General features: G+C 42.4%; 2 protein-coding genes across 6 annotated transcripts; one reads left to right on the top strand and one right to left on the bottom strand.

The window, feature by feature from the left end:
- Positions 1-416: 416 nt before the first annotated feature.
- Positions 417-9,913, bottom strand: LOC119014224 (medium-chain acyl-CoA ligase ACSF2, mitochondrial-like). Of its 3 annotated transcripts, XM_037089213.1 has the most exons (18): positions 8,653-8,700; positions 7,293-7,420; positions 6,014-6,209; positions 5,242-5,370; positions 5,074-5,127; positions 4,836-4,954; positions 4,581-4,743; positions 3,714-3,809; positions 3,480-3,631; positions 3,312-3,400; positions 3,145-3,221; positions 2,947-3,054; positions 2,719-2,867; positions 1,662-1,803; positions 1,451-1,561; positions 1,281-1,349; positions 1,089-1,187; positions 417-709 (listed from the first exon to the last, which is right to left on the bottom strand). In XM_037089213.1, the coding sequence occupies exons 1-17, from the start codon at positions 8,683-8,685 to the stop codon at positions 1,137-1,139; spliced, it is 1,866 nt and encodes a 621-aa protein (XP_036945108.1). In that variant the 5' UTR covers positions 8,686-8,700; the 3' UTR covers positions 417-709; positions 1,089-1,136. The 3 variants fall into 3 exon arrangements, with proteins under 3 accessions (XP_036945108.1, XP_036945109.1, XP_036945107.1); XM_037089214.1 differs by lacking the exon at positions 8,653-8,700 and adding an exon at positions 9,703-9,913 and having other exon boundaries at positions 417-1,187; XM_037089212.1 differs by having other exon boundaries at positions 417-1,187.
- Positions 8,411-12,723, top strand: atp5pd (ATP synthase peripheral stalk subunit d). 3 transcript variants are annotated; one of them, XM_037089215.1, is made up of 7 exons: positions 8,411-8,548; positions 9,966-10,098; positions 11,217-11,356; positions 11,645-11,741; positions 11,846-11,917; positions 12,048-12,110; positions 12,390-12,723. In XM_037089215.1, the coding sequence occupies exons 2-7, from the start codon at positions 10,087-10,089 to the stop codon at positions 12,519-12,521; spliced, it is 516 nt and encodes a 171-aa protein (XP_036945110.1). In that variant the 5' UTR covers positions 8,411-8,548; positions 9,966-10,086; the 3' UTR covers positions 12,522-12,723. The 3 variants fall into 3 exon arrangements, with proteins under 3 accessions (XP_036945110.1, XP_036945111.1, XP_036945112.1); XM_037089216.1 differs by lacking the exon at positions 8,411-8,548 and adding an exon at positions 10,638-10,731 and having other exon boundaries at positions 10,052-10,098; XM_037089217.1 differs by lacking the exons at positions 8,411-8,548; positions 9,966-10,098 and adding an exon at positions 10,659-10,793.
- Positions 12,724-18,644: the final 5,921 nt, after the last annotated feature.

Below are 18,644 nucleotides of genomic sequence, written 5' to 3'. Positions count from 1 at the left end.
TTTTTTTATTTTACTCAGTTCATACAAGAAAAAGAAGTTCACAGAAAAGCTTTATTTTATATAATATAATGTTATATTCACTTTGTATGTTTTTCTTTCTTTTTTTGTAGAATTTTGTCCCTAAAATATATTATTTTTTTCTTCTTTCCAACATGAAAAAAAAATCTCCTGATTCATTTTCACAAAAATGTTGTTTTTTCACTTTTTATAAATGTATTTAACTTTTTTATTTTTACAATTTTGTGCATGAAATGAAAAAGAAAATCACAAAAAATGTTTAAATTTAATTTAGACATTTTGTTTCACACAACAAAATAATAAAACTAAAGAAAAGTTTCACACAAGAAAAAATCTGTCCGCTAAAATGTTTTTTGTAACTGTTTTCAAGATCAATAATGAAACTTCAAGCTCAAAGATGATTTTTACTCCGAGTACTTTTATTAGCAGCATATTGATGCCTCAGCCAAAAAAACACAAACAGATCAGTATCACGTTATAATCTAAAGCGTTTATTGTTATAGAAAAATGTTTCATGTTATTATAAAACACAAACATATCACGCTGTGAACAGACCAATATCCTACGGAAGCCCTGAGGATTGATTTTCTTATTCTGGTAATTCATTTTCTGTCTCTGATCAAAACAGTTTTCTCTCCAGTGATTATTACTCGAAAAAAAAAGTTTTTGCCGGGATCTCTTTTTATTTCATCTGTGAAAATACAGAAAAAGAAAATCACTCAGTATAAGATGTGGGAAAAAAACCTCAAAGAAATTGGCAAGTTGTTTTCACTTTTTCACTTCACTTGACATGAAAATGTTTTTTGCACACGTAACATTATAATCTGAAAACATTTTGTTATATCAATTTGTTAGAACTTGACAAGTTTGTAATTTGTTATTAAATATAAATATAAAAATATCCTGTCAAAGATGAAAATATCTAACAATATAATGTTAACTTCACAACTTGATACTCATCTGTTTTGCTTTTCCTGGTATGGCAGCAATATGCTTCCATATGTCATGTCACGTGAGGTAAAGGTTGACAAGAAATTTTTTTAAAAATAACAGCTGATCGGTCATCTTACAGTATCTCATGGAAGCAGCTGCAGGTTCAGTTAAAGTCCATCACAAAGTTAAAGACCTAATTTCTTCTCCACATTCTCCTTCAGTGTCATCTTCTTGATCTACAGAAACACACAGTAGCAGCCGCTTCAGTCTCATTATTACACAAAGCACAATTCATCTCGATAGTCCAGGTGTGTGTTCGCGTGTCGTACCTTTCCGGAGGCTGTTAGAGGGTAGCTGTCTACGAAGAACACGTAGTGTGGGATCTTGAAGTGAGAAATCTGTGAGGGATAATTTAAAAAAAACAAAAAAAAACAGGTTTCAGCCCCACAAACTGTTCAGCTGTTCTCTTTGAGGAATCTGATCCAGCACCTCGGCTCACCTGGCCTTTGCAGAAGGCTCGTATCTCCTCTGGACTGGAGGTCTGACCCTCCTTCAGCCTGATGCAGGCACACACCTGCTCGCCCAGCCGCTCATCCTTCACTCCGACCACCTGGGAGATGAACAGGGGAACAAGAACGCATCATCTTCACCGCCGACTGTTTGGAGACAGTTTCTGATCTCTGCTGCCCTCCAGTGGTTCCCAGTCTCACCTGCACCTCCAGCACTTTGGGATGTGTGAACAGGAACTGCTCGACCTCGGCGGGGTAGATGTTCTCGCCTCCTCGGATGATCATGTCCTTCAGCCGTCCTTCAATGCGGCAGTAACCCAGACCGTTCAGAGTGGCCGTGTCACTGAGAGGACGGAAATCACTCAGGATGTTAACACATTACACAATGTGGGTTATAGAAATGGCTGTAATTCAAAAACTACAATATCAGAGGCTCGGTACTGTTGTCAGAACTCTCAATTCTGAATATCTGAGACAGTTTTAATACACCAGCTGTGATTTTTCTCCTCTCCTCTCCAGCAGCAGGTTGACACATCGCCCCGCCTCCTTCAGAGCCTCGTTATGTTAATCTTTTGATAAAAATCTAATATTTTAAGCACTCGATGTTGTGTTTTTTTTCTGCATGGTATCGAATATCCATATTTTTCTAAGTGTCGTAACAAATTTAGATATTCAAGTATCAACACTTTAAAAAGTACGCTGAGAATGTCTATAATTTCTTTAGTATGTGCTTTGTTTCTTTTTTTAAGAAATCAGGTATTTTCATTGTCATGTAGAGCAAAACAGTAAATATCGTGCGTCATTAATGGATTATTCATTTTGAGAAAAAATTGAAACATGAATTTGAACTTTTCCAACAAACAATTGGTTAATTAAAAAAGTGCAATTTATTTTTATTATTACATTATCACAGATTATATGACTTCATTTCTGATTACGTCTTTAAAACATGTTTTTTTTTTCTCTTCTGCTTTCTGAAACAGCTTCCCACATTTTTCCAGAGCGACACTGACCACCTGCAGTTTGTGACAGTTCTGTTTCTCTGAGGCTAATTTGATTTGACCAAATCCAACAAAACTGCATTTTATCAGCTCTGAAAATGTTTTGAGATGTTTGAAGACACATCTGTGAAATTCAAATCTTTATGGCTGCGTCTATTTATTTTTAATATAAGATGCTCATCTTCAGCGTTCAATTCTGAATTAATCCAGATGTGTTAAGATTAGATCACACTTTTAGGAAGACGCGTTGGACTCACCCTGTCCTGTACCAGCGGGCCGGACAGATAGCCTCCCTGGTTTTCTCAGGATCCTCCCAGTATCCGTGCATCACACAGCTGCCTCTGATCAGCAGCTCTCCTGGGGTCCCCAGAGGGACGATCTGCCCAGCAGGGTCCACCACTTTAGCCTATAGTGAAGACTCACATGAATAAGTCACAGTGCTGTTGTGGTTACATATCAATCCAGGTTTTTCTGTGAAAGCATACCTCAGTGTGGCTCATGATGCATCCGACAGTATTCAGCTTCAGATCCTCGTTGTCGAGTGGAAATCCAATAAATGTAACAGGGCTGTTCTCAGTGGTTCCATAAACTACCTGTGGAAACACAATGAGCACATGTTCAGATCCGCTGAAACTATCTTACAGTTTTATTTTGAAAAGGTTATCGGAAGTGTAATCGCTCACCACTATCTCCTTCATGTTCATGTCTGTTTTCAGCTTTCTCAAAATCTCCGGAGGACACGGCGCACCTCCCATGAGGCCTTGAACAGCAGCGCACAGACGAGCACGACGTCAAGCATCACACCAAAGTCAACACATATTCATCACGCTTTCATATTCAGATCTCTTACCAGCCTCAACTGACGACAAATCGTACTTGTGTATGTCTTGGTTAATCATGTCGGTGAACATCGTGGGAGTGCCATAAAGGACGTTGCACCTTGAGTGTACAAACATTAAACACAATCAGTGAAAGTTCATGATGTTGTGAATTTCGGATGACGAGCAAAGTGCCGTACTTTTCGTCCTGGATGGCCCGCAGGTTGGCCTTGCTGTCGTAGCCGGCAGCGGGGAACACCAGCGTGACGCCGTTCACCGCCATGCACATCCCGGCCAGCACTGAGCCGAAGCAGTGGTACAGCGGTACTTGCACGCATATCCGCACCTGAGGCTGATGGGAACAGGGTAAATAATGATACTTACATCTTCAGTGTTTGTGTTTTCCTCAAATCAAGAGAAAAATATGGACTTACTCTCCATTCGAAACCCACTCGGAGACCCACAAAGTAAGCGTTATTCACAATGTTGTGGTGAGAAAGAGTCGCTCCCTTTGGATTCCCTGTCGTCCCCTGAAACAGAGAAAACAAGCAGCGTGACTCGATCTGGATCATTGTCAGATCCACAACAATCAGTCACAACGATAAAGAACTCACAGGTGAAGTGAAAAAAACATTAATCATCTCGTTACAATGCTGGGAAACACTTTGTCACGTTCTTCCCCAATCAAGCGTTCAACCTTGGATTGGACCTGCTTCTGATATGTCAGTGGAAACAGGACCTCTGGTGGTGTCAGAAAAAGTGTTGAGAACGGATCATGAAGACCGCAGGACACCATCAGAGGTCCCGTGTCTATGCCATGATGGATCAGCACTTAAGTCCAGTCCAAGGTTGGGCCACCATGGATTGGACGGACACTCAAGATTGGGATTGTGCCAAAGGCAGCCTGAGCATTTTGTCAAGTCCTTTTGTGCTGATCCCAACCCAGTAGAGTATCCATGGAGTCCTTTGGGCGGGGGGCAAGGTAGGACCGTCCTAGATAAGACTTGTTCCGGTACGTCCTGCAGATGAACAATCAAAGAAAGGGATCTGGGGACTTTGATTGTCCTGCAGGCTGCCGTCTGAAAGTGACTTGGCTGGGTTTGATCTGCACCAGTGCCAGTTCAAGTGACATCTGCATAAAAACCAGGACTCAGGGTTTCCCAGAAGAACACTGAATCATAAGGAGATGATTGCTGTCGTTCCCTTTATCTATAAGTCCTTGAAACGTAGTGGCTGATCAGTGCATGTTATTCCAGGTGATAACAGTTCATGTGTGGCAGGTTGAAAGTACTGAAGGTTACTGATGTGAACTGAATGTTGATGGGGTCATCGAAGGACAGCCTGCTCTGCAGATCCATCAGCTCTTTGTGGTGCTGACTCCCCGCTGCCTGCATCACATCGTCCACGTGGAACATCCCCGGCTGCCTGCTGTCCGTCACGATCACCATACGCAAGTCTGGCAACCTGGAAGACCCGAGACCAGGATGCTTAGATTACATCCACAAAATCATTCACGAAGAACACGTACTGTGAATCTGACATTGGAGCCGTCAAACCTGGAGCTTTTGATCATGCCCGCTTGAGTCGAGTCGATCTCGGGGCAGATCTGTCTCAGCATCTCACAGAAATGTTGTGTTTTAAATTGGCTAGGGCAGACGACGGCTTTACACTGGACCTGCACGTGACAAGTCAGTTCAACTGGTTTTACATTATTGAAAACAGAAATCTGTCATTGTCGGTATAGTAGTAATGTGGTGATGTAAGTAGGCTAATGTCCTGTTACAGAATACCAACCTTCTTTAGAGTAAAGTCTATCTCCTTTGCCTGATAGGCCGGGTTCAGTGACACCTGCAAAGATAAGGACAGGTAACACAGGAGAGGTGCTTAGTCATCCAGCTGGAGGACTGTCACTGCAAACACAAGGCAACTCTGTAAACGTGATCTGAAAGATCCCAAACTGACCAGGATAATTCCAGCCTTGGCTGAAGCAAACTGGAAGAGGATCCACTCGTATGTGTTCGGACCCCAAACTCCCAGTCGGTCGCCGCGCTTCAGGCCCAAAGCCAGCAGACCTGCAGCAGCTTTATCAACCTGCAATGATGAATGACACAAAAGATAGATAGTTAGAAAACTCTTCACAAGCGGAGGTAAAAACTCTGGCATGTTAAAAATAGTTATGATGATTTCTCAGCCTACTCGCCATAGTAAAATTGTTAAACTTGCACGTTTAATACAATGATCACAACATTTCTGACTTTCATGTCATGAGGTTGAAGGATGGTGGTGGTCGGCGAGATGGCTGGCAGGTGAGAGAACACCGATCAAGATGCAGTTTGACCATTTGTGAGCAGGAAAACACAGACAACGTCATTAACAAGATGCTGGAACATTTTCCAGCCATGTTAGTTAGAACTGGGTATTTTTCCAAAAGCTTCCAGATTGGCGGTGACAGAACTAAGTAAGCCAAAACATGATAAATTCAAGATATGATGTTTGCGGCTGGAAGGTCAGGTGAAGTTTCATGGTCCACAAAACAATCCTAGAGCTTCAGATCCAAACAAAATGGCCGAATCAACCCCATTTACTTAAACCGTTTAGGAGCATACCGCGACAGAAACGTTTTGTGGACTATGCAACTTCCTCCCTGACCTTCCAGCTACATGAGGGTGAGTAATTAAAGACTAAATATTAATTTGTGGGTGAACTTGTTTAGGGTTTAACATCTGACACGCACATCTTGCTGAAACTGTGCAAATGTTTTCCGGATGCCGTCCTGAACGAAGACCACAGCCTCACGGTCGGGCCACCGCTCGACTGCAGAGTCCAGACACTGGCTGACGGTCAGGTGGAGCAGAGAGACGGAGGAGGTGCCGTGGACGTAGCTGTTGGTCAGAGTGGGGATGTGAGGAGGACTGTCCACGTGGAGCGACCTGGCATAGAGATCAAGATACAGGGAAAAGGACAGGGGTCAAATACAGGTGAGGGACACTGTGAGACACAGATCCTGTCAGACTAAGAATCTTCTGTGTTTATCTCACAATGTTTGATAAGAAGGTGAGAAAAAATTTAAATTCCTGGATCTGACAGACACGAGTGAAAACATAACCAGGTGTGACAACGCTTGTACAGTCAGCAGGTTAGGCAGTAGAGAAGGAATAGTGTTTTTATTAAATCATTAACTGAACCGCGAGCTCATGTTGACTGATGCAGTTTGAGGCGCTGTCGAGGCTAAATTAGCTGCTATTTAATGTCTTGCTAAGACGTTAATCTTCAAGAAATTCAAACGTCCATGTCAAAACCAAACTGTCTTCTCATAACCTTCCATCAAAACCAAACTACAGATATCACACATAAATCCATCAAAGAGGCCGACACATTCACCACAACACTGGTTTCATTCAGAGCAAGCTCTTTTTTTAAATTGTTCAACGTGCTGTAGTAAAGTAATCTGAAATTGAGCTTTTACATTTACGTTTAGCAGACGCTTTGTCCAAAATAACCTGCAGTAATTCATTCATACACTGGTGGCTGCCATGCAAGGTGCCAACCAGCACATCAGGAGCAGTTTGGGGTTCGGTATCTTGCCCATGGACACTTTAACATGCAGACCAGGGGAATGGAACCAGCATCCTTCTGATAACAAGACTCTGGCTCTACCTCTGAGCCACAGCTGCCTGCAGTGCATGTTTTGATCATCCAGCCATCATCAAGTGGGCTAAATACTCTCCCGGTAAAGTACACGCTTCATTCAGACTACAGAGTTTCAGGCGACTGGCTCAAATCCTTCCTGTTCGTAAAAGCAACGTTATGTTGACAAAGTTACATAATGCTATAACAATGCACGATTTAGAATCTTAGAATTAAGATTGCTGTGATTAATAAACGACAGCAGGATCATCCAGTTACAGGAATAACAGACAGCTGACCAACGACCAGATTAAAATTTCGATCTCGATCACAAGGATCTTTTGTAAGGAACACATGTGCTCACATGTTGAAGAACATCAACCTACCGAAACCACTGCAGGGAACTTGCGCTGCATAATTTCCCGATCTTGCCGTGTTTGAATCCATTAACAGACCCGAGACTGCGAGCGCAGGATCTGAGCAGCGGGGAGGAAAAGAGCGCCGACATCACAACCTGCATCGACAGTGTGAACACAAGTGGTTAGAAAACTCTGCGGCTCGACTGCAGAACGAGCTGGTTCCCGCCTGCTGATCTTGACTTTGACCGGATTGTATCACGGTGTGTGTAATCTTTAACTTCCTCTCATTCTCATTGGATGGGTGGGTTTTTTCTTTTCTTTTTTTTTTTTTTGCCATTTGGCCACTTCACACGGCTGCAGGAGAGTTCACATCAGGAGTTTTTTAGGCACCAGTTTGTTCTCCTGCTTCAGTTTTTGTCCTACACTCCTTCATTAAGACAAACATTTAAAATCAGTTTTCAGTATAAACTACTATTTAAAGTGAGTACTGAACACCAGGTGTTGGCTCCACCTAGCATCAAGAAAGTTATGCTAACTTTTAGTATGAAACCGGTATGACCGGGACCATACGATCGTGACTCAGAATCAGAATCATAATCAGAATTTGTTTGTGTGTGTCACAGCAGACTAAGGGCAGTTCAATTTAACAACTAATATCAATGAGTAAAAAATAAACAATGTAATAAAAAAGTAAGAAATAGATTCCTATAGATCCTCTCTGTGACATCACCCCCATGAAGTCATGGGATTTCATTCACATTTAATTTAATTCATTTTATGGTAAAAGTACAGAACAGAAATCAATAACACCTGAGCTGAGGTGTCCAAATTACCTGAATTCACCTGCTAACAATTTTAAAGTAATGTAGCTTGATTACATTCCATTAGCATTGGAATAATAACAAATAAAGCCCAGAGAAATTAAATATCAATGAAAAAAGACCTATTAACAATTGTTTATCTGTGTTGGTCCTATTAATATTTGTTTCATCTTTATTTTGCCCTCTATTGATAAATACTCTATTGCCTGCCCACCAATTGAATTAAACTCTGTCATATAGGTATACTTGTCTCTCTGGTAACTGAAGTGTAAACCAGGCAAAATAAGTTTCCCCCCCCAACAGGTTTTCTGAGGAATCCAGGTGGTGGCGCCAAAAGGGGCGGTCTCGCTCCTTTCCCGCCTGAAATTAATGCATTTCCCTCCAAAACTGTACAGGTGTATATTAGTCCCTTACTGATCTTCACTCTGGACCCAGCAGCTCTTCTCTGAGGACACAAACACGGTGAGTAAACTGTTCTGTACGAATCTGCTTCATGTGTCCAGTTACCTGCTCAGTACAGGTGTATTCATGTCTGTGTGGAGGTCTACAGGTCAGTTATTACTTACAGATCTCAGGTAATAAGCCCAATGTTTCTTCATATATCAGTGAGGTCCACATAGTAACTACCGTCATGCATTGTCTAAGCAAACTACATATGTGCGGGTTAAAAGGGAACCAGCCTCCCTCTGTGTTGGTGAGATTTGTTTCTGCCTCATATGAATAACTCCGAACAGGAAGCTGAATACGTCTCATTTAACTGTTAAATGTTGAGGTAAATTCGGCTAGAACATAATCCTGTAACTACACCCAATTGAATCCGCAATGGACGTTTTGATTTGCTCGGTGCACCAAACTCCATTGTGATTTTGGCCGTTTTTTTCTCTGCCCTGTTTATAACATGAATAATGCACGGTTAATTAAAGTTAGTCACTATCTTAAAGCAAGTCGGTAGTTTCGGTGAAATCGGCATGAACCTTTTTTGAAATGTATGTATTCTTTAGAACGCCATGAAAAGCTGGTTAGCTAAGGTATGCTGGTCAGTGTGAGTGAGTGGCTATGTTATGTTAGCTAGCTGACTTCAAAGTTGTTGGAGATGCAGGGTTTGGGTTAGCAGTGGCTCAGCTGCCTTTTTTAATGGGTAAAGACTCATGAACCGCGCACTGCCACTATAAGGAGCTTATAAAGATGTCTGAGTGATTTAATCATTGTGTTTTTTTTACAGGCAGGTTTGCATGTTAGCTAACGTGTCTGTTGGAGCGTGTTAGCATGACGCCATTATGGTGTAATGTTAGCTTGTTAATACTAGCATCTTACAGCCGAATATCAGAGTACAGCTCAGTTAGCTAACCGGCTTCATGTGTTGTGTGTAATAATGTCTCAGTATGTTAGTATGTCGGCATCTAGAAGGTCATTTTGAGCAGCTAAAGTAGTTTAACACACAATATGCAGCCTCATTGTAGCTGCACAGAATGTATTCAGTGTGTTTGTCTCAGTTCGGGTTAAATCACTGCACTGATTGCCTGTGTTTCAAAAGATAGACTTCAAAATCATATCACTCGTGTTTAAAGCACTAAATGTTCTCAGGACTGAATACATTTGGTTTACTTTTGGTTTACCTTTAAAAAAAAAAAGAGGTGAGGTGTCTGCTCAGAGCTCAAAGAATACTGAAAAGACTAAAAGAACCAAATAACAGCTGACGTAGCTTCTGTCCTCAGGCTGTGAGACTCCTGAACATCCTCAACAAAACAGACTGCTTCTATTTCTGTCTGTCTGTGATGTAGTGTTACGACTCCTGAGGTCATGTAAACATTTCTGTATGGGCATGTATCTCCTTGAATAACCCTCTTTTTCCTGACTGTATGTGTGTGATTGGTTGCAGGTGTGTTTGTGCCTGCAGGTTGTCCAGAGAGCTGATTGGTTGCTGCTTTGAAGCCAGGTTTTTAAGGGCCGGCTCCTTCCAGTTCCTGGGGGCTCTGCCTCTGTTGTCCTAGACTGCAAGCATGGTTGACTGTGTACGTGTGTTTTGAATAAAACCATTTAAAAATGCCTCATATTATTCAGGCAAGTAGTCTAGGAAGTAGTAAGTTAAGCAGTATATGAATCTTTTACTACTTATGGAAACAATGTTTTGTTTTTGTTTTTTTCTCACGTCTTACTTTATTTTGAAATCCGGAAGGATACCTATGTGATGCCTTCAGTTTATCACCGGTAATAATTAATGTAAAAGTATTATATGTTTGATGAGTGTGATTGTGAGACTGCAGTCTGACCCACAGTCAATACCAGCAGGTTTCATTACGATTACCGTAAATGTTTTTGCATTTGCGTACTGAAAATAAAGGCGCGGCTGATTTGAGGAAGCAAACGGGATCAACGTCTGAGTGACGGCAGTGCTTTGACTATGAAACTTTCAAAGTAAAAGCATGACGAGCGTTCTTCATAATCTGTCAACTGCCAAGAGCAAAAAATGGTCGTTTAGAGTTAAAATAATGTATTAACAAGTGTGTTCTCCCATTAAACATTATTTTATGTGTTTTATAACACAAATTAGGAAATTGTGAATCAAACTAACGTTGCTCACGCTTCCGCTGACGTCATTTCCGTTTTTGGCCGGCCAGCAAGGAGGAGAGTGTGTCCTGGTGACGGTAGGACGTGTTTAAAAACTTTATCCAAACTGTTTTTAAACGATTAACAGGCTCCAACACAGGTGACATGAAGCACAATTGTTTATAAAATGACACAAATGTAAATCTGTTGTTTAATGTTTTGACGTTAACGGTCGTCAGTGTTGTTCTGACCTTTGCTAATGCTAGTTAGCTCTGTTGTGCTAACAGACAGACAGTAGATCAACTGCTGCTAAATCACTCGGGAGAGCTGTGGAGAAGGACACAGAGAGGACAGCTAGTTGTTGTATTTGTCTGCGTCACATACAATAAAAATTAAAAAGTTTCTGACCTGTCAGGGGGGAACCACTATTTAGCTTGTTATCCATTCAAAGAGGTGAAGATTCAAATACATTGTCAAAAGCACCAAATCGTGGGCACAGAAGTGTATTTGGAGGAATATCACCACAGAGAAGCTCATTAAAGTGTCTCAACCATCAACAGTTTCATTGTTCTCTGTCCTCCAGTCAACACCGCCTGTAAACATGTCTGGGAGACGAGCTGCCCTGAAGTCCATTGACTGGCTGGCTTTTGCAGAGAGGGTGCCACCCAACCAGAGGACCATGTTCAACGCCCTGAAGACACGGAGCGATGCTATTGCTGCAAAGTCTGTACCCCCTGTTACAAACCGTTTATTATTTTAACCCTGAGAAATTCTCTTACTTTTCCTCCTTTACCTGCACCACCATTCACTTCAGAATATCAGTATTGAGCACATATTTTAAGCAAATTTAGCAGCATCATATACACAAAATTCTTCTGCAGGCAAATTACAACTAGCTGGCAGCTCTAAAGTGCCTGTAATTGTGGGTTATATGTGTAAAAGTCATAGATGTCTTGTTTTATTTTGAAAGCCCAGCTGAAGTGTTAATAACCAGGTGATCTGTGTTCACAGGCTCCGCTCTCTGCCAGAGAAACCTGCCTCCATTGACTGGAACTACTACAGGTCTGCTGTGGCTAAAGCAGGCATGGTGGATGAGTTTGAAAAGCAGGTGACTGACTATGCACTTCAGATTTAAGTCTTTGTACTGACTATGTAATCGTCAGGCACAGTGAGGGCTGTGAGACCATAACTTACCTTTCTGTCTCTTCTCAGTTCAACGCACTGAAGATCCCTGAGCCTGTGGACACTCAGACGGCTCTCATCAACGCTCAGGAGGCAGAATCAGTGAGTGTTACCTGAGTTTTTCCTGCAGTTAAATATGAGCTGTGTCATTTAAAATCATATTGTTTATTTGATTTATTTCGTTGTTGGATGACAAATCTGTTTTTAATGTGTTTTTGTTTTCGTCTTCTAGAACAAATCAGCTGTTGCCTACATTGAAGCATCCAAAAGCCGTATCGCCGAGTACGAGAAACAGGTGAGGATTAATAACGTGCAAGCTTCTGATTTTATCCACCGCTGTCTGTTTGTACCTTTTAATACAGGGGTTGGAAGTTCAAATCTACAGTCTGGATGCTTCACGTTATGAACTATTAGAGTTTTGACATTTTCTGAATTGATTCAATTCTCATCTCCTACGATACTGAGAGTCAAAACTCTTCCAAGATAAAAATGTGGCTCGCTGTTGTAATTTACTTGAAACACTTAATCAAAATCCTCCTTTTTGTGATAATGCTCTGCTGTTTTTCTTCCCTAGCTGGACAAATTCAAGAACATGATTCCCTTCGACCAGATGACCATCGAAGATCTGAACGACACTTTCCCGGAAACGAAGCTGGACAAAGCGAAACATCCTTACTGGCCACACAAACCAATTGCTGATCTGTAAATTCACCATCCTGACTATATTCTCTGAAATTTATCTTCCACCAAGAGAAAAACCTGTATGTGTATAAAAGTCTAATTTTATCTGTTCGGGAGGTTAGAAAAGAACGACTATGATTGTAGGAAAAACATGACGTGTATTTTGTTTCTTCCTGGTTATACTCCTGCGAGTAAACCCCAAATAAAAACGGCACTATTTTCTTGCTCTTTGTGATCAGTGAAATGAACTAAAGGTCGTCAGTGTTCACAGGCCCTTTTCTAAACAACCTCGCAGACCCCTCGCAGGCAAAACAACTGTTATTTTACGACTGGATTTCTCTTCCCAGGCGTCATGAACTGAATTTGATCCGTTGGGCTGTGTTTTCTTTCTAAATTTGGTATGAAATATCTTCCAACACTCAGTGAAAAAGCCATGTCCGCGTGGACACACTGATGAGTTTTTAAGTACACACTCGGCCAAGTCGCTCTCAGCAGAAAGGAGAGTTTGGTTTCCTTCCCCCGCGAGGTCCCTGTTGTCTTTGGTACAGTGATTCCTAGTTGTCAGTTTTGTGCATCAGCAGGACAGAAGAACTCGTGTTTATTTACTCATGTCTGCAGGTAGAAACGGCCTCACACGCCTTGTTGTAGTAGAAACATCACTGTTTGGTTCAGACAGATTGAAGCCATCCATCAGCGTGCGAGCAGCAATGATCGCAGCTCCAGCCTTCTCTTTATGCAGTGTCAGTCTTGTTCAGGCTTTGTTTTGACTACAGCATAAATCTACATTTCACCACAGCGGGAAATATGAGCGGTCTCTCTGGGATCGGAGCGAGACTTTAAACATGAAGCCTGCTCTGAGCTCTCACTGCACTGTTATTATGGCTTTGGCTTGTGGGCTAATACTGCGCATGACTCTGGTCCATCGGTTCAGGCATGATTGTGATAAGTAGAGGATTGAACTGCTGCCTCAACCTTGTTATTGTCTAATCATTCACTGTAAATGGGGAGAGAACATAGTCCTGCAGGGGGCAGCAGCGGTCTTACTAAGAGGCCTGTTGACTGTTGCAATCCAGATTAAATCCATTTATTCAGACCAGTGTTTTTCTGAGGAGTGAGAATTTAACTGTGGTAGTAAAAGTGGGAAAATGTCATAAATTCAGTAACTTGTCTTTAAGGGTTTAACTTTATCTGCAATTTATAAGGGTTTCAGGAGAAATTAGACATTGATTTTAGGTGAAAATAATCTCTATTTCCTAAATACTGAAGAAAACCACCCTAAAGTTACTGAGAACTTTTAGCTGTATTGTTTTTGGTTTAATTCTGATGCCTCTATGATAAACAAACACGACCATCTGTGAGGTGACTGGATATTTGTCATCCAGGTTGGATATGTCATTAACATTAAATCTATTTTTTAAGAGCAGAGGATGAATTGAGGAGTTTCGGCCTTGTCATTTTTTTTTATCCAAACGTGGCAGCAGATTGGACAAGAAATCAAAGTTAATTTCAGTCTGTTTGGAGAATAAATTGCGTCTCAAGTGATTTAGCGCCTCTTCAGAGTTAGGCAAAAACAACTTTAAATAAATAATATGTAACAATTTTCCATTATCCCAAACACAGAGAAATCTGTAATGTGATTCAGATAATGGTGTGTTTCATTCAGTCACCTGTCGCTTTAAGAGTCACAAAGTGAGAAAGAAATGGAAGTGAAATAACAACAGAGTTTAACAATAAAACTAATCCCCCATGATCCAGTAACTCTCATCAGACTACATCTTCTGTGTTCACTGATTTAATTGACACAGAAATTATACGCTGAGTGTTTTAAACTACTCATTAACATGTGAAGTTTGATTTTAAGTCTTATTTTGTAACGATGGTTTCTTGTGTTTTACTCATATACAGCAGCGTTTACTGAGCTGAAAACAACTCGATTGCTCCTGTCGTCAATGTTTTCTAAACGTCCCACCTCTGATGACATCATCAGGGTTATTTCTTCTTCAGCCGTGATCCACAGGAGACATGATACAGCTGTCCACAAGTCAGTTTGAGTGACTCCACCCACTGACGACAACATAAAGACAGTCCAGTAACACTGATCTGATTATCTAACAACATCATGTCGACGTTTCTTTAATTAAAAGCCTTGTTGGAATCACACCAGCAGGACAGGAGGCATTCAAAGAAAAAAAAAAAAGAAAATACTTAAGACTTCTTTCAGCAGCCTCACATTTTTCAGATGGCGAGGCGTAAGAAGATTTCTCTGTCAGCACGCTGTGAGGGTTACCGCCACCCCGCTCTCTGATTTCCCCCACTCAGACGTGTTATGCATTCCACAGTAAAGCGGCGATAATCCCTCCTAAAAGTCTCCACGTTATATCATAACCGGGCAGCACTCGGCTCATGATTATTCTGCTGCACCGGCTTTCTCTCAAACAGGCTGCGACTCGAAGAGAACTCAGTAAATATCTGTAATATCTAATCGAACAATCGCCTTTGATTTTAAAGAAAACAGCTTGTTTTTATTTTCTTTCTGTCGTCTTGTTGCAGAGAGCTCGGCCTCAGTGTTAATTAATCAGGTTGACCTTTGACCTGTTGGAGTGCAGGCAGGTTTTCTAGCAACACAACGGGGTCCTGAACTCTAAATTAAGGGTCGCCGACCGTCACCTGTGCCGAACCACCAAGTGGAACAGAGTCGTGCATGGCGTGACCCCCCGCGGCTCCACTTTCCCCCGGCTCAGCCATTTCTTCTCCCAGCTGACCGCTCAGCTGTCGCCGACACTTGTCCGCTCGATAACTGTTGCCATAACTCGGACCTCGGCGCGCTCGTTTACAGCCCTGTAATGGTTTTGTGATGAAGTCCACGTCTGATTGGACCCCAGAATATCTGACTCGGAGATGATTAGAGTGTTTTGTTTTTCTGATCCAATCAGTTTGTGTGCTGTTTATGATTTGGAGGCTAAATTCTTCTGATGCCGTCCTGAATTAGGCCTCGCTGTCGTCGGGGGTTGGATTTCCATCAACATGTCGGAGAGGCACGCTTGGATGATTTAACAGCTTTTAATGGTCTTTTAAAAAAAGATCAATGAAAGCTGTTAAATCATTCAACTGATGACTTTGAAGAAGGAATTAAAGTGAGATAGAGTCAGTCGGCGACTGGCTAAACATAATGTGAATAAAACTTTGAAACGTTTCCTCCCACGTGAACTTTATCACCTGAGAGATTTGTCGTTTCTCCCATGATCCCACGCTTCATACGTCGTCCATTTGTGTTCACATAAAGGAGAGATTTACACGTCTGATTTCTTAATATCCGAGTCAGATCAAAATCCCCTAGTTGACAATAAAAAACAGACATCATGTGAAAATGGTGACGCATCCGTTCTCTCTTCTGCTGAGTCCGCCTCGCTCGAGAACCGATCCATCATTCTCTGTCCCGAAAAAACAAACAGCTCACATCCGCTTCTGTGTGAAAATCTTAAGTGTTCTCTTCCTACCTATCCATCACACGACCCATTATGCTCCTCATTTAGACGTCCATCAGACGTCACATGTTCAATTGCACAATCCATCACGCTCTCGCACTTGTCCCGCCATTGGCTGATGATCTTTGTCACCCCACAAAGCCCAAAAGATGTGCGTTTCCTTTTCGAGGCCAGAGGGCACGCCCCGTCTCCTCCAGGCTCTTAATGGCTGGATTCAGACAGGAACCTTTTTTTTTTCTCCTCTTCTCATCTGAAGGCCAGGACACAGGTCACAGGTCAGAACCGGGGGGGGGATGGGAGTCGGCCTGGTTGCCAGGGAGGAGTTCACAGCCACTGGTGCTCAGTGGACTGTGCAAACGGGCCTGAGAGCAGCTCGCATTATCACAATCACACAAGCAGCGAGCGGCGATGAGCAACAACGTGTTCATTCACAGCTGAAGTCAAGACGGGCTTTTGTTATTGTGATCGGTGTAAAGTTCTGTCACAGTCCGATCACAATGCATCGTGTTACTCTGGGTCGAGTGATGATGGAGAGTAGTTCATACGATGTGATTCAGTATTTATAAGCGATGCTGGGAAGATTTCTAGCTATTTTTATGGCAAAAGAACCAGGTAACAACAGACAAGAGTCATTGTTTTGATGACTTGCAACTCAACTCGACAGAAAATAAATGAGTTGAAACTTGATTTAGCAGTTTATCCCCAAGACAAACTAACCTGGGACAAACCTGAGACTTGGATGTCTGCCAGTCAACAAATGATGACAAATTACCTGTTTGAGAGGGATTAGATTGGAGTTTACGGCACTTTTAAAGGTCGCTTGTTAGACCCCGAGGCTCCATATTGTACAGAGTCGGTTGTGCTGAAGGTTAAAGACGCTGACAAGAGTATTCACGAAGAGATTGTTAGATTATAGGTTACATAACCTGATCCACAGGTCAGGTCTCGGTACCCAAGTCCAAATATCAGTACCATTTGGATCTCAGAGCGAGTTCTGTCTCTCTGCAGCAGACCGCCTATCACATGGCGCGGTGACATCATGAGAAAGTTGTCCCCCTCGTTGACAAGGCCCGCTGTTGCCATGGGGCTCCTGGAAATGGCACTGCGGATCCCAGTAAATGAAGGATGTTGGGAGGGGGAGGGGGACGCAAAGACAAGTAAATAAAAGTGCCATTTGCAGCGTGTTTGCTTGACGTCCTCGGAGCCAAACTCTGTTATTGGGCTGCCGAGCGTTGGTGATGGTGTGGAGGGGGGCTTCCATTGCAGCAGTGGACCCCCCACTCTGGAGGACATTGGCGTGTTTGCAGAGCGAACAGGGCACCCCGACGTGGCCTCCGGGAGCCATGTGAGCCGACAGCGGCCGCGCACATTCACCCATTAAGAAAAGAGGACGACGGTGGACAAAGGGAAGAAGGAGACAGTCTTGTCGGAGCAGACTGCAGCATTCACAAACAGAAATAATTAGTCATAATACAGACGTCAGCCGAGACAGCACGCATTTACATGAGAAAGCTCGGCAGTGTTCTAGCAAATGTATGGACTCATCAACAGACCGACTGCTACTGTATGTTCCGACTGGACTTGATCCCAGAAGTTTAGGACGGAGTGAAAGGTCGTCACGACTCGATCATCGTCCAGAGAACGTTCTCCTTCACGCACGCCACACATTTACTCAGCCTGAGCCCACAATTCCCAGATTCCCTTTGATACCTGATATGGAGACACGCAGGCCCACGCTGTGACCCCGCAATCACTTTTTGCGAGAGACACCCAACACCAGAGTCCTTAATCCGGCCTTCAGAGGGAGAGGAGGAGGAGGAGGAGGAACTGCGAACTGGGAAACTCATGACCCTCGAGGGATTAATAAGCATTCTGTGAGGTGTCTGACCGACTTGTTGACCCCCCGACGTTCTGATGTGTTCATCTTCATCGGGCTCGAATCGGGAAAAACTTCCTAGATTTAAAGGTTTTTTTTGAGCTACTCGGATACAAAAATTTTTTAAAAAGACACAGTGAGGATTTTTTTCAAGCCACGCTGGCAACATAGCCGTGACGCCCAGTTTCCACATCGCTCTGTGAAGACGAGTCAAACAGAAGTCAGTTCACTCTTACTGGAAACTCCATGAAGTCTGAGGGATTTGCAAACCTCCTTCCTCCTTGTTGAGAGTATATAGATGGAGGAATGTATATTTAAGTGATGGAGGATTAGATTTCTCTCTGTCTTCAGAAAAATGGGTGGGTCAAATATGTAAAGCCGTCGTGTCCAGACTTTGTGTGGTTTTTAAATAAATCACCCTGTCATGGTTTCTCTTTTTTCTCTCTCGAGCCAGACTTTTTGATTTTTATTTTATTTCCTTTACAACCTCCTTCAGGCATCTTTCTCTCTCCCTAAATGGACAAAGTTCGTACATTTTGTAAAAGACCTGTGGATGGCTGCAAAGATGATACTGCTCTTTTTATAATTCTGGACAACTAACCACATTTTGTGGCTTAAAGTAATACAGTTAAAGTTGGCTGGAAATTAAGCTGTTGCTGCAGAAAATAGGACTTTTGTGTCAATCAGCTTTGGCTTCCGGTCTTTTAAAAAGGTGTCAACGAAAAAGTTGATTTTCTGAGTCTCATCCCAACTCGTCACTCTGGGATTGTCAGACGGGTCGACTGCC

Source organism: Acanthopagrus latus, chromosome 23 (genome assembly GCF_904848185.1).
Source record: "Acanthopagrus latus isolate v.2019 chromosome 23, fAcaLat1.1, whole genome shotgun sequence".
NCBI lineage: Eukaryota > Metazoa > Chordata > Actinopteri > Spariformes > Sparidae > Acanthopagrus > Acanthopagrus latus.
This window is presented reverse-complemented; position numbering and strand designations above follow the sequence as displayed.

Excerpts from the sequence above, each read along its gene's own strand:
- LOC119014224 (XM_037089212.1), bottom strand. The coding sequence starts at position 8,685 with ATGAAGAAACATTGGGCTTATTACCTGAGATCT. Across the intron at positions 3,055-3,144 it reads TGAACATGAAGGAGATAGTG|GTAGTTTATGGAACCACTGA; the intron begins GTGAGCGATTAC and ends GTGTTTCCACAG. Across the intron at positions 1,350-1,450 it reads GAGCCTTCTGCAAAGGCCAG|ATTTCTCACTTCAAGATCCC; the intron begins GTGAGCCGAGGT and ends TATCCCTCACAG.
- atp5pd (XM_037089215.1), top strand. Across the intron at positions 11,357-11,644 it reads AGCGATGCTATTGCTGCAAA|GCTCCGCTCTCTGCCAGAGA; the intron begins GTCTGTACCCCC and ends CTGTGTTCACAG. Across the intron at positions 12,111-12,389 it reads TCGCCGAGTACGAGAAACAG|CTGGACAAATTCAAGAACAT; the intron begins GTGAGGATTAAT and ends TTTCTTCCCTAG.